Source organism: Stylophora pistillata, chromosome 5, assembly GCF_964205215.1.
Source record: "Stylophora pistillata chromosome 5, jaStyPist1.2, whole genome shotgun sequence".
Lineage (NCBI taxonomy): Eukaryota > Metazoa > Cnidaria > Anthozoa > Scleractinia > Pocilloporidae > Stylophora > Stylophora pistillata.
In genome coordinates, this window is record NC_142523.1 from 35,505,896 (window position 1) to 35,520,058 (window position 14,163).

General features: G+C 37.8%; 1 protein-coding gene and 1 pseudogene across 2 annotated transcripts; both read right to left on the bottom strand.

Annotated features, from left to right (window-relative positions):
- Positions 1–1,824: 1,824 nt before the first annotated feature.
- On the bottom strand, positions 1,825–11,831 carry LOC148731664 (serine/threonine-protein kinase pak-1-like; annotated as a pseudogene). The gene is made up of 7 exons (XR_016001989.1): positions 11,811–11,831; positions 10,676–10,993; positions 3,973–4,102; positions 3,353–3,481; positions 3,015–3,100; positions 2,435–2,485; positions 1,825–2,258 (listed from the first exon to the last, which is right to left on the bottom strand). The product of XR_016001989.1 is annotated as a serine/threonine-protein kinase pak-1-like (transcript).
- On the bottom strand, positions 7,663–10,508 carry LOC148731665 (uncharacterized). The gene is made up of 2 exons (XM_088760592.1): positions 9,948–10,508; positions 7,663–9,329 (listed from the first exon to the last, which is right to left on the bottom strand). The coding sequence occupies exons 1-2, from the start codon at positions 10,108–10,110 to the stop codon at positions 8,953–8,955; spliced, it is 540 nt and encodes a 179-aa protein (XP_088616718.1). The 5' UTR covers positions 10,111–10,508; the 3' UTR covers positions 7,663–8,952.
- Positions 11,832–14,163: the final 2,332 nt, after the last annotated feature.

The following is a 14,163-nucleotide window of genomic DNA, read 5'->3' on the forward strand; positions in this document are numbered from 1 at the left end:
TTAATCGCGAGAAAGTTTTTTAAAGACAGCAACATTGCGCGATTCCGAAGAGCGATTGCAATTTGTAGTTTTTGATTCCTCAATTTTGATCCCTGTAATTTTGATCCCTGTAATTTCTGGCAGCCACTTTTGCGTTTTTTTGCAGCATTTCCGCGACTACTAGTTGAGGAACAAAGCGTCGATTAGAGTGAAAATATTAAGTTGGTTTACATCTCACATAGTTGATGTCATTAGTTTTCATCTGGTTTCATTCGATAAAATCTCGAAAAAACAAGCGAGGCATCAAACGATTTGCTTTTTGTGAGGGCCTTTGTTTGTCAACCAATCGAGACGCTTTTTTTTAATTTGTGTTCTCTATTATCTTGTTTCTGTGCTTAGTTTTCTTATCTCCGCATCGTATTACCTTAAAAAACTGCTTTCCTCTTGGCCCATCAGATTCGAACACTTTTTCTCATGTATGATATTAGAAGGTAAATATTCTTGTGACAGCAATTTCTGTTCAGTTTTCTGAAGCGAATTTTTAAGTAGATGTGTGTCTCTGATAGAAACCTTTTATCGTTGACTGATTCAAAGCCGATGCCGATTGTAACGAGCACGATCCACTAGAAAAGCTTCGAATCAACGTTTTAATAAGAAGACAAAATTTATTGTCCAATTTTTTTTTTAAAAAAAGGGACATCCTTAAAGCAAATGGTCCTTCATAATAAAAATGGCTGAAATAGAGGATATTAAATGGTCACGCGGGGAAATGAATCTTATCTTCTCGTGCCGAAAGTATCTCTCACTCGTTCGCTTCGCTCACTCGTCAGAGATACTTTCAGCACTCGAAGATAAAATTCGTATTCCCAAGCGTCCATGTAATGTTCTGTTTATTTTATAGATACAGATGAAATTTCCGCATAAAAGACAACTTTTTTTATTTCGTTTTTGAAACAGCAAAATATTGCAATTAAAGTGGTCATCTATCGCAAAATGCCTGACACAAAAAATGTTATGAAACTCGGATATAAAGTTATAAAGGAGGAATTAAGACCATTATACTTATATTTTATGTTCCAAATAGTCAAAATTCTAATGAAGAAGAGAAAAATTCTATAACAGCATGTTAGTAACCATGGCGACACCAATATCCTCACTCGTCAGAAGATAAAAATGGTATCTTTACCGCGCGCGATAAAGATATGACTTTTTAAGTAAAACGAAAAATCCTGGGAATTTCATCAGAATCTATATAATAGTAAGGAGTAACAAAACAGAAACAATTGAGTTAACAAGCAACGATATTAATATAATGAGAAAATGTCAAGAATAATAAATATAGAAAAGTGTCTTGGCTTTATGTATTTTACAACCGAGAGTAACGTGCACAAAAATGTGCCTGTTGTTATTGTACAAATTACATTCATCAATATTTTGTGAAAATTTCCATACACTCCGTAAACATCTTCCACCTAGAACCATTATTCGACAAGTTATCCATAAATATTTTTATTATATTTTTCTTGGGTTTGTTTTCGAATTACCGGGAACTGATTCTGGAAGAAAAGTAAGAGAGAGTTTTAAAAAATATTTTTTGGGATTGCAGCAAAAAATGTGTAAGTCCACTTTGAGAGTTTCAAATTGAAGGTTAAGGTAAATAATTAAACACAGGAATACAAAAATAATGATATAGGAACCTTAGAGAAGCAATGGACTCAAAATTTTCAGCTCCAGCTTAAGTTTTTTCGTTTCCTTCTTTTTTTGGTAGAGTTTTGTATTTGACTGTTTGTTTGTTGCTTTGCTTGCAACAGTAATTGCATGGCTGTTTCTGTTGTTAGCCAAACCTTTTGTTTGTTTTCTGTAACTTTGCATTGAAAATTTAGTGTTATTAATCAATTGTATTAATATTTAGATTGCAACATTTATATTACAATTTTGTATTTCGAATAATAAGAATGGAAAAGGGAATCACCACAAGTCTTGTAAGAAACGTTAGCATTATGGTTTGTGCTAGTATTGGAAGACATGGCGTATTGTAAAATAAAATAAAAAGAAATCCAAGGTTAAGCGGAGCTTTCCAGACCTTATGATTCCTTACGAAGGCGCTTTAGCAATTCTGCCACAGGAAAAGCTTCTGAATATATTAAGACTGCAGCAGCTGTAGGGATACTGCCATCCAGTCCAAACAAAAGTCGTAGAAGTTGCTTAGTTATGTCCATGGCTTGTGAAGGTAAGTCTTCCACTGGGTTACACGAGTTCTGTCTTTGAAGAGCTCTTTCCTACAAAATTACGGCATCCGTTCCATTTTGTCAATAGGGCGAGACTGTTTTCAGTTAGACGATAAATTGAGTTGACAGTGTAAACTGGCCTCTCGAAGGAGTTTTTAAAGCTGACGTTTCGAGCGTTAGCACTTCGTCAGAGCAAATTGAAGCGAATTAGCAGACACTTACCCCACAGACAGACAGCCGGTCTTCCAAATATCGAATGAGGGTCTAACTTCGCGCTCCTGTTTGGCAGAAGGAAGACTTTAGGAAACAGTCACTATTTATCGTCGAGGAGGGGGGAAGAGGTCGTAGAATTTTGGGAGGATCACATAGTTTTCAGGTGGAAGGGAGGAGTGATCAGTCGTCAGTGACAGAAAATAAACTGGGTGGGGACTAAAGAAAATCGACTGCCATTCACTGCCAATGAGAGAGATTATGAGAGAATTACAGGACCTTGAGGGGAGATTAGGCAAATTTTTATCGACACAATCAACATCCACAACCGTTCCTCCCCTTCCTCTTATCTCTCCTCAGAGGATAAATAATAACTAGTGCCCTGTTAACGTGAACCTTTGTCATTTCGAAACTTGCTTTTTTTTCATACTGTTGTACAATTCGCTCAACAATACAGCCAAAAAAATTATTTTGGTGTATTTTGTGGTGTGGATGGCGTAGCATAGATTGCATTGATCTCTCTTGTTCACCATTAGGTTTCCTTTCGATGGTGTTTCAGTCCTTGAGTGGCCTACTTTTCTTGTCGGGCAAGCTTACCATTGCTGTACTTTCTGCAGATCCAAAGTCTGCTAACTTGGCAGAAAGAAAGCCATCATCTCCCAAATCTAAAAGAACGTTATCTCCTGCAAGGAAAACCTTAACGTTAGTGCACATCTGCCTTTTTTTGTTACTGAAAAATGAAGAGTGTGGGAAAGAATAAGGGAGGAAGTGCTTGAGGTATGGTGGGACAGAGTCCCTGCGCAACCACTAGACACTCTTCTCTTACCTCTAGTTATAAGTGAGAGCCTCATTAAGATACATTTACAAGCTTTAAAAAATGATAACAAATATATGAAGATGAAAAACATTGAAAAGGAAAATAGTCTGTGCATTACCTTTAATGTCTCTATGTACGATCCCCTTGCAATGTAAGAACTATAGAGCTTTAAGGACAACCTCTAAGAAACGAAGACTATCCTTTTCCGGAATTTCCTCCTCTTTAATCAGCTCAGCAATGGTTCCGCCTATTAAGAAGCAGAAGTTGAATTGTAGAAAAGGGTGAGCAATTCGAAAACAACGCCATAATGACGTTCTTCTTAAATATTAAAGGACTAAAAGTGCGGTCTGCCTCTGCTGTCACGATTATACTTCAAAATAGTTTTTAAATCATTCATTCTATTAATAATTTCGCATAGATTTAATTGCAATGGCCAGTGCCCAAGACCGACGCAAATGGAAATGACAAATAGTTAACATGTATGTAGAATTCACTGCGTATTTCTTGGAAGGCAACTTCTGTATCAGTAAAAGCAATCCAGAGCTGTGGTTGCTTTTATTCACCGAGAACCTCAGAGTAAGGGTTTTTTAAATTGGCTATGTAATACTGGAATAATGATCTGGTCTGGCAGCGGCTGACTCACTCAGACTCTCTCGAATTTCTACTGTCTTATAAATATAAAACTTGTTAACTACTACGATACGCGAGAGAAAGCTTGACTAGTTAGTTTTTGTTTACCTGCCATATACTCCATAAAAATGCGAACATTTTTGCCTTTGACTGTAGCTCCATAAAACTCGACGATTTCAGCAATTTTGCTCTTCCTTGCAAGACTTAGGACTAAGAGTTCATTCATTTTATATTCACACTTGCAAATGAATAGATAAATACAAAATATCAGTGGAATAGACAAGATAACCAATAAAGAGTACATTGGGATTTACTTTACCCTTAAACGCACTGATTTCAGGGACTTACTTAGACAACTGCTGGCCCCGGTTGTTCAAAGCATGGATAACTTCTTATCCGCTGGATAAATCGCTATCCAGCGGATAAATTTTATCCATGGCGTCATATCGGTTGTTGAAAGCATGGATAGCGCTATCCACTCGCTATCCAGGAGATAAATTTATCCATGATTAGGTAGGTAGTATAAATTTTATCCACCGGATAAACACAAATAAAATGGCTGCTCGACAGTTACATCTTCTTCGCTGTAACCTTCCCGACAATCAACATCGAAGAAAAAGGAGAATTTATCGCCGCCAACTCGATCCGTTTGAAACATATACAGACGCTTAATTGAGATCCAAGTATCGTTTTGGACGAGAGGCGATACAGTACATCGTTGGCCTTGTTGCAGACGATATCACTCCCCAAACAAATCGCAACCGTGTTGTTCCTGCTATAATGCGAGTCCTTATCACCCTCAGATTCTTAGCTTCGGGTTCGTTTCTTCAAGTAGTAGGTGACACTTTTCAGGGATTTGACAAGTCGACTGTCAGCCGGATAGTTCGCCGGGTGACAAAAGCCTTGACTGCAAAGTTAGGCGACTTCATAAAATTTCCGTGCACTCGTGCAGAACGAGACGAAATAAAGCAAGGTTTATTCAGAGTAGGTGGTTTTCCCTGTGCTATCGGGTGCATCGACGGTACTCATGTCAGAATAAAGGCCCTCACGAAAACGAGCCGGACTTCGTGAACCGGAAAGGATTTCATTCAATCAATGTCCAGGCAATCTGCGACCATCGAGGTAAGCAAGTTTGTGTTGCTCTCATTATTTGTATAGCAAAGGGTAACATTCCGTTTAACCCAAGCTTTACTATGCTTACTATCTCATGTGTATTTCAGGTATTAATTTGTCCCAAATATGAGCATGAAAGCCGAAGAATTTCGCTTTAAAATTGTAACGCTTTTCTGTCACGTAAGAAGGAATGTGCGAGTGATTGGCTTGAGTAACGCATGTGATCAATCATGTGATCCCAAGATTCACGCATGTACACAATTTACGACGAAACGAACTGAATGAATTGATTGAAATAATTGAGTTTTCGAACCGTGAGATCTCCCTTTCCATTCTGGAACTCTCAACTGTAATCGATCTTGTTTGCTAACAAGTGTTGAGCCTTCGAATGGTGACACGACCGCAAGGAAAATATTCATCGGTGATCACTTGATGTGTTTTCCAACATGGACATTTTTCAGTGGATTGTGTTGGATTGAGTGCTGAAACATAACATAATTTTACAGAGCATTCTCTCCCTAAGTAGCATTGTTTAATAACATGTAATTTGCTGTTACTCAAAGATACATGTCAAGAAATCTCTTGGAATCTACCATTTCTAGAAAAGGGATAGGTTGTAGTTAATTGATGTTGGTTATAAACTGTGGTTTAAATGCAAGCGGCAATCCAGTTTCGAACACTTCGTTTTGACAAAATGAATTTACAAAAACTTTACGATTACAGCTCCAAATTTAGGGTCTGTGTGTATGCTCACATTACGAAACTTTTACGGGAATACAGTTTAAGACTAGGCAAACGTACACTTGCACTATAAATTGCTAATTTTTTTTTCACTGGGAATGTTGTGTTGGACGTAAAAACCATTTGTGTTGCATTGAATCTAATTTAATTTTGTAGAAATGTTTACAAATGTTGTGGCTAGATGGCCTGGCTCTACACATGATAGCCACATTTTTCGAACGTCAGCCATAGGGCGTGATCTGGAAGGGACTGGTCTGGCAGATGGTGTACTACTTGGAGATAGTGGATTTGCATGTGCCCCATTCCTCATGACTCCCTATCTCAGCCCCAAAACACCACAGGAAGAACGTTTCAACAGAGCTCACAAAATAACGCGATGTACCATCGAGCGAACTTTTGGGGTGTTAAAAAGGAGATTTCATGTGCTGCACTCCGAAGTAAGGATGGCTCCTCACAGGGTGTGCTCAATAATTGTAGCTTGTTGTATTTTACACAACCTTGCTGTAAGTTTAAGGGAGCCAGATCCAGAGGACGGTGAAATGGATGATGAAGGGTGTGCTCCTGACCTTCACAGTCAGTATCATGGCCGTGAAACTGGTAATGCTGTTAGGGAGCACATTGCTAACACTTTTTTTTAAGTTCTACACAGTGGGTTCAAGCTCAAACGTACATTTGATTGCAAAAATGTTGATATGTACTGTAAATTTATTTCATTGTTCATGGAAATCTTTGATGACCACAATATTTTCCTTTCAGGAAAGTGTGGATGGCTGCTATATGCCATGTACAACTAACTGTGGTTATTGTTTACATGTGTAACAATAAAGCCTTGGGTGTCATTGTTCACTGCTTATGCTTCTTAGAAGTCAGTGTTTTTGGAATCAATTGTATACTCTTGTGAGAAATAGTTAAACTCGCATTACTCTTTTTGTGATAGTCCAATGTGTATCTTTTGAAAGTCTCTAATTTCATGATCAGTAACACCTTCTGGTCATTCTTGCTGGCTGCTTTCAAAGATAAATGTTTTTCATGGATTGGACATTCCTTTAAAATGGAAAGGCATGCTTTAAACATTTTTCCTTATTTACCCCCATGTTCCAAGAGATGTTGGAGGAAAAGGAAATATTAATATTTTTTCTTACTCAATGGTTTTCATAGTTTGTTTTCCTTTTTCCTGGAAAAAGTCTTAACCAGTTAAGAATTTATGTTTTGACGATCTTTATGTTCAACATTGGGATAAAGTGAAGTTTGGCTTTCTTCTAGGAACACCTAATACAGTCTGTATATTCTACTTTCAAATTAGATCATTCACCTTTTTTATGCTCATCACACCCAGTTCTGGCTTAAATGTTTGCATGAAAATTTGTATTGTGATCTCTGATTATCTATTTCTCACAAGTTCCTTAATTAAAACTTAGCAAAATTCTTGAATGTGATTGTTTATCATGAGTCTTGTATGACCACTTGTAGTGCAGTGTATGCATCATGCTTGTTATAGGACAGTTTAAGGGACACTTAACATGTCATGCTTGTGTAAATGGGTAAATTGCATTAAGGGCACTTACTGCTGTTGGGCCTTTTGCCAAGTGTACTGTTGTTTTTATAATGAAAACATACAACCAATGTCCAGTTTCTTTCTCAAATTTTGTCATAGTTTTGATTAATTGGTAACAGGACTTTCTGTCGATATCCAATTCAGTCTGTAATCAAACTCATGATTTAAAAATGGGACTCGACTGCATTGGACTCTCTTGGTCATATTACCACTTCTAATTGTCGTCATTTTGATCTTGTAAATGGCATCTTAAGGCAATAAAAGGTCAATCATCCAGCTTAAACTGAATGGAATCATGTTACCATATTAAGAACAAGTCTTTTTAGCCAATAGATAGGGGCTTCTCTACTTTTTCAACATTACTTTGACAAAATGAATAAGCCCACAAATTGTTATTGGCAAGCAGCCTTTTGTCTTTTATTCATTGCCTCTTTATTCACTCTGTAATTTATTGAATTTAAAGTGAGGAAGTGATTTTCAAGTCATTGGTTGGTTTCAACTGCAATTCTCAATATATAAATGAAGATTTTGTTATTTGTATGACTACAGAAAAAGTGCAATGGAAAATTAAAATTGCTGCTTCAAGCATTATTTAATCACATGAAATGATCAATGAACTTTGAACTTCATAGTGTAAATTAATTGTTATTAAAATGCCCTCTGTTTTCTAAATTAAATGATGGGTCTCATGTAAAATTAAATTTTCTTTTGATATGAAAAAATATAAATTGTGGTTAAATCCAAGAAATGCTCAAAATTGCTTCGGTGTAACTAATTCTTGAAAAAATATATTTACATGTAATAATAAACTCCATTGAATAATTAGTTTTACATCATAGAGATGTAAATATTAGTTACATGATGCATTTGTCTTTGCTTTATATCTGCAGTTTCTATTTTACCAATAAACACATGCATGTACAGTTAGTTTATTTTTTTTTGGTTTTAAATTGGTAGAACTGTTTTTTTTTTTTTTTCTTCATTTCCCTTCATTTGAGAGCATTATAACAGGAAACAAATTCAAACTCATTTGAGAATTGAAAATTGAAAAGAAAAAAATTTGAATCATAAAATTATGGGCCAATTAATTTGATGTATTGGATTCCACCCAACCACCCCTTCCCCCAGGCTGGGGAACCATGGGCATTCAACCATCATCTGTGCCTGGCTGGGGTTGGTAATTTGAACTAGAATTGTTAAGTTTTTTCAGTGAAATACAAGTGTTATATCTTTAACTAAAGCAGAGTTTATGGCAAAAAATAATTCACTTCTGTAACCGAAAATGGCTCTAGAAGAAAAGGTATAGGTCTAGATTTAAAAAACTTGGTCGAGGTGCACAAAGTCATGTTGGCTGATTTTGGCTTTTACAAACAGTTGGTTGGGGAATTTGAACAAATTTTTTTGCCCAAGGAGGGGGAGGGAGGAGGGGCAGGGGCAGAATTTGAACAAACCAATCTCAAATTTTTAAAGGGAGGGATGTTGAAACTTCCAACAGATTGATGCATTAGTACTAGAAGGAAACCAAATTAAAACCAATGTGATTAAAGCCTGTGTACATTTCTGGGGAAACGGTTTATCAGTGGATTGAAAATATAGGGAGCTGACAGTAACAATCCATAAATAACCAGTTACATGAGTCACAATCAAAGCCATTTCAGTTCGATTGTATAAAGATTGATTCATAAATTATTTTCGGACCTACTTCGAGACTCAAGCTCTAGAATCCTTAACATTATTTCTTTCTTCTTTAGTTTTAGATTTTCAATTTCTAGGTCAAGTTTTACATTTTCCTTTTTAAGGACTTCAAGGTGCATTTCATTGATGTCATCAATGGTGACCTTTTTTCTTGAGTGTGGCTTGGCAAGTATTGCTGGCTCCTCCAATGGTACTGATGGAACTGTATCAGAATTCATACTGGGGCAATCTAGCTGTGACAGTTCACTGGGGTCTGTGGATTCACAGGTGTCTGGAAGTACGCAGTGTAAAGCAACAGGGTGAAGTTCACTTTCTATTCCAAGAACCCCTGTATCCACTGTTGATAAGTCTGAAACTTGTGCTGCATAGAATTTGTACAAAATGTATTAAACCTTTGATTCCTATATGGTGTAAGTTCTGACCATAAATTGGTACGCATTCCTTGAAAATTACTCTAGAAAATTTGAGTTAACACTCCTATTAAATTAAACAATATATTTATTATAATAAAAGGAATTAATTTCAATGACAACAATTATCAGCTGTCGAGAACCTTTAAAAAGGAGAATTTCAGACAAGTAGGTCATCTCTAAATACATTGCGGACTGCCAAGGAAACCGTTCTGAAAAAAAACGCTCTGTAATATCGATGATTAAGGTAGCGTTTGTTCACTTCACAATCAAAATGGAAAAAAATTACGAAAAATGGGCCCGAATGTGTGAAACGTTTAAAGTGCAAGTCTAGAAGTACTTTTCGGCCACGATACAAGAGCAGCTTAGCTTTTCTCGATCGATTCAATTCAACAAGGGTCCGCTGAATTTTAGAAACGTAGACGAATTACAGGGATTGTAAACTTCCCAAAAGAAGAAAAATCACCTGCTACCCTGCGTCATGTTTAAACAAAGAACTGCAGAAACAATCAGCACATTGTGGTAAGTATCATCGTAAGTCAACCAACTTGTAAACATTAGTGGCTTACCTGAATCGATACCGCCCAAAATGCCGCTGAAAGACGGATCCGTTTCGAAGAGCTCGATAATTTTGGCTGTGGTAGCCTTTGGAGAAGCCGGTTTCTTTCCACCCCCGGTCTTCTTTACAGCCGTGGTACATTTGTTGTGCTCTCTTTTTGCTCCACTCACCATTCCTCTCCACTTTTCTTTTACCTCCACAACAGTTCTTTTGGAAACTCCGAGGGCATTGACTTTCTCGGTTATTTCCTCCCATATTCGCGTTTTGTTTTTATTACAAAGTGTGGAGGAAAATTGGGTTTTCTAGCGCGCTTTGCCGGGGAAGGAGCAACATTTTCTGCCATGTTGTCTCGCCACTAGCACGCGCGAGCGAACAGATCACGCAACGCCTGGGCTGTAACCATAGCAACTGCTTGGATAGCGAGTTATCCATCGGATAGTTATACGTCTCGCTATCCGTGCTTTCTGCAACAACTTTTTATCCGCCGGATAACTATCCAGTGGATAGCCTTTTTATCCACCGGATAAGCTTATCCGGTGGATAAATTTATCCATCCTTTGAACAACCGGGGCCTGGACGACATTATTCTAGAGCATAGGAAGTAATAAGAGCTAAGCTCTCTTCTAAAACAACTTGTGTCAAGAGTTATTCTTTTCTTCAGCAACCAGCCAATAATCACCCTTACATTAACTGAGTTTCATTTCACGGAAATTACGTTGCTATGGACATTGGTCTTACCTTTTTGACATAGAATACCCTCTCTTCCTCAGTATTAACCCTTTGAACAGCGCCAACGTAGCATTTTCCGAATGCTCCAGCTCCTATTGCTGTAGCAAGCCGATAATCAGTATCCTCCTTAAATTTCCACTCATCTTTGAGAGAGAATTCCTCTTGTGGACCAAAAGAAAACACGCAGAGTTCGATATTGATAGCTTCACCCTTAAGAAAATGCCCTGATATTGAACGAACATATACGAAAAACATCAGTGTAAATAATTGATCTTTAAGTATTGCGACAACAACCGCAGCGTCAGCAGCTTTATCTGTACCCAACAGCTTCGAGTGAATTACAACAATTTTAAACTCTATAGAGAGTACAGACTGCCCCTAATAACCATTAAGGGCTAGAAAGATAGGGCAGCCACAATTAGGTGATGGACATTTTCGTTTGCACTATTAAGATCGGCCCTAATCTGCCTTAGAGAATCCACAACAATTAGAAGGCCCAAATTGGATTTTACTAATGTAAACCTAGATATTCAAAGTTCAGAGGCTGCCATTTGTTTGGATCTTATTAATAGGATTGCTGTTATCATTGTTATCACTATAATCATCTTTATTATCATTATTATTATCATCTTTATTATTATCGAAAAGCTCGAGAAGTAAACGTAGACGAGGTGTGTTTTTCTTAGCTTCCATTTTTAGGGTTTTTATCAAACTGTTGTAAATATATTTGGTGATTTTATAGGAGAAAAATATATTAAGCGATGCGAATCAGGCCATTTTTTTTTCTGAGAGACTCTGCTAATTCTATACGACATAATCTTCTTATTCGCAAACCAAAACTTTGTCTTTAATTTGTAAGGGACTGTTCATTATTTTTCGCTTGGGGGGTGGGTGGGTGGGGGGCTAGAGGAGTTTGGGCTCTGTAATGTTGTTAAGTTTGCCACCCATTGGCAGTCATTGTTCAACAGTCCTTCCCCCTTCCCCTCTTTCTACACCGTTAGTGACAACTGATTCCCTCTCCATTTCCCCTGAAAACCACATGATTCACCAAAATTCTCCTGCAATCCACTCTCACCCCTAGGCGATTAAGAATGACTGGTCCCTAATTATCAACATGACATCACACTCCTATGCGTAAACTCACTTGCAACACAAACATATCCATCCTTGCAATATCCTAGATATCCCTCGTAGCAGTAAGATTCGTAGTCTATGTAGATGCCCGGATAATGGCAGGCCTGGTTACCAGGACAGTCTTTATGTTTCCTGCACTCGCGCCTCTTACAGATACCCCACTTGCAGATGTTCCCGTACCCACATTGGTGATCAGCATAGCACTTCCTGATACCTTTCATGCAGACCCTCAGGTGGATGTCGCAGTATTGGTCCGAGGGACAATGATCGTGAGCACGGAAGGAGCGGATGAGCCAGCAGTTACCACTGTGGCAGTAGAATCCATCGTGACAGTAATAATTGCCATATGGTATCTGCCAATGATAATTTACGCGAAATTATGGCGTGCTTTTGTCGAAGAGTGACAAATTGCTTTGGAATGTACTTTTTACCTTTTTTTTTTAACTGGTGCGGGTAAATTAATGAAATTTTATAGGATTGTGTAAGTAATGTCGATTGCGTGCATTGGTAGAATCAGTATTTAACGCTACAGGGCTATTCAAAGTCTCTACTGTTTGCAGGCATCGATAGATACGGTTAAAACGGTTCTGAAACAGATTTTTCAGTTCGAATGTCCATTGAAATAGTCTCTATGCCATAAAGAGTGTCTAAATTTGTCTAAGTTTGTATTCATCCCAAAAGGCACCCGAGATAATGATGTAGGGTTTGAAGACGCCCAAAATGATGGATTTAGGTTTTCCTATCAGCAAGAGAAGATTAAGTTTCCTCTCTTGTTATCATTAAGAAGATTCAGAGTGTCTCGTTATGTAAGGTAAAATACGTGGGAAAAAATTTGAGCAACTGTAAAAGGCTACAAATTCTTCAAGAATTCCAAAAAAAAAAGTCGTATACACTACCAACTGTTCTGGGGTCTAAAGTATTCAGATACAAAACTCAAGGACAGCGCAGAGGGAGAAGTTAGGGGGGTATACCCCCCCACTACTTTTTTTTAAAAAAAAACTTGTCCTGTTAAGTATGCCGCTATCCCCTTTCCGTATTGACTGATGCTTATGCGTTCGCCTTGAGGCCCCCCTCAAAAATTTGCTACGGAGAGCCTAAACTTTATCATTTTAGATCCCGGATTCAAAATCTTTGGAGACGCGTGCAAACAGAATCGTTTTCATCACAGACCTATCGGTTGGTGTGTAATTGAAAGAATGAACCTCCTGGGAATAGATATGCTCTCAAGTAAACCTACCTAGTCCAAATAAAGTTCCACAGTGTTCAAACAAAACCGTTGTGTCTGGATCACATAGAATGTGACATTTAATCCACCTCTAATTAAAAACGATACTTGACCAAGAGAAAGACTTGATATCGCTCAACTTAGAACAGTTCTTATACCTCTTTCACTTCGGAATTTGAAAAACTAATTTGGGATCATTCAAGTTCTTAAAGCCATCAGCAAATATGGGGATTTGGATGTTACGAAGTGTTTTTGAGAAAAAAACGCGCCACCGTGAAGATTTCGTTTGAGTTACTCTAATGCCCTTAAATGCCGCCGCGATTTTTTATAATCAAGAATTGAACTATGTAAATTTTTCTTTGTTCTCAAGTACAATTGTATACTTGCATAAGCACGCTTAATGAGTCTGCTATCCTCCTCTATTTTGGCCTCGCCGTGAATAGCCGCAGAGAAAGCTGCTAGCCGATTAAAAATCTCAAAAGAAAACTCATTTCTCCAAGGGGTAAGTAAGATACCGACCGGGTCTTTTGTCTTCTGTGAAAATGGGATGAAAAGCACCCCACTTATACGCTCTGTTTTTGCCACGTTGCTCACCTCTATCTATTGTGAACCACTGAGCGCTGAACAAGCGTTTGTGAGGTCTGTTCGTAGCTCAAAGTTGCTGTAGGGTTCTAAGCTTTCAAATTATCTTTCGTATATGTGAAGTTTGTTTGAGGCGCGTCTGGGGCACAGAAATCGGTACCTTAAGCATGTTCAACGATTTTGGCGCCTATCTTTAGTTTTAGGAATGTATATTTAATCAAAGGGAACGTGCTTGGAAAGCATATTTGATTAACTGTTTGACACAGTTTATAACACTGAGTTTCTGATTCGTTCGAAAACAATCATGAAAGAAAATTTTTATCTCACTCTTAACGCCATCAACGAGCTAAAAATTTACCGTCTTTGCTCATTCTCTCAGGAACTGTACATTTCGAAGGAGCTGATTCTAGCTTGACAAATGCTGGACGCTTGTAACTCAAAAACCTAACACGTAATCTATAGTCCGAAGCTAGAGAAGGCCACTTACAGATTTCGTATTTACTGAGGTTGACGTTACGTTTTACGAACAAGGACGGCGCAACGACTAAAAATTGTA

What these genes read in the sequence shown, in the direction of transcription:
- LOC148731665 (XM_088760592.1), bottom strand. Translation starts at nt 10,110, where the DNA reads ATGGTGAGTGGAGCAAAAAGAGAGCACAACAAATGTACCACGGCTGTA. An exon ending in TTTGGGCGGTATCGATTCAG is followed by an intron (nt 9,330 to 9,947) that starts GTAAGCCACTAA and finishes AATTCTATGCAG; the next exon opens with CACAAGTTTCAGACTTATCA.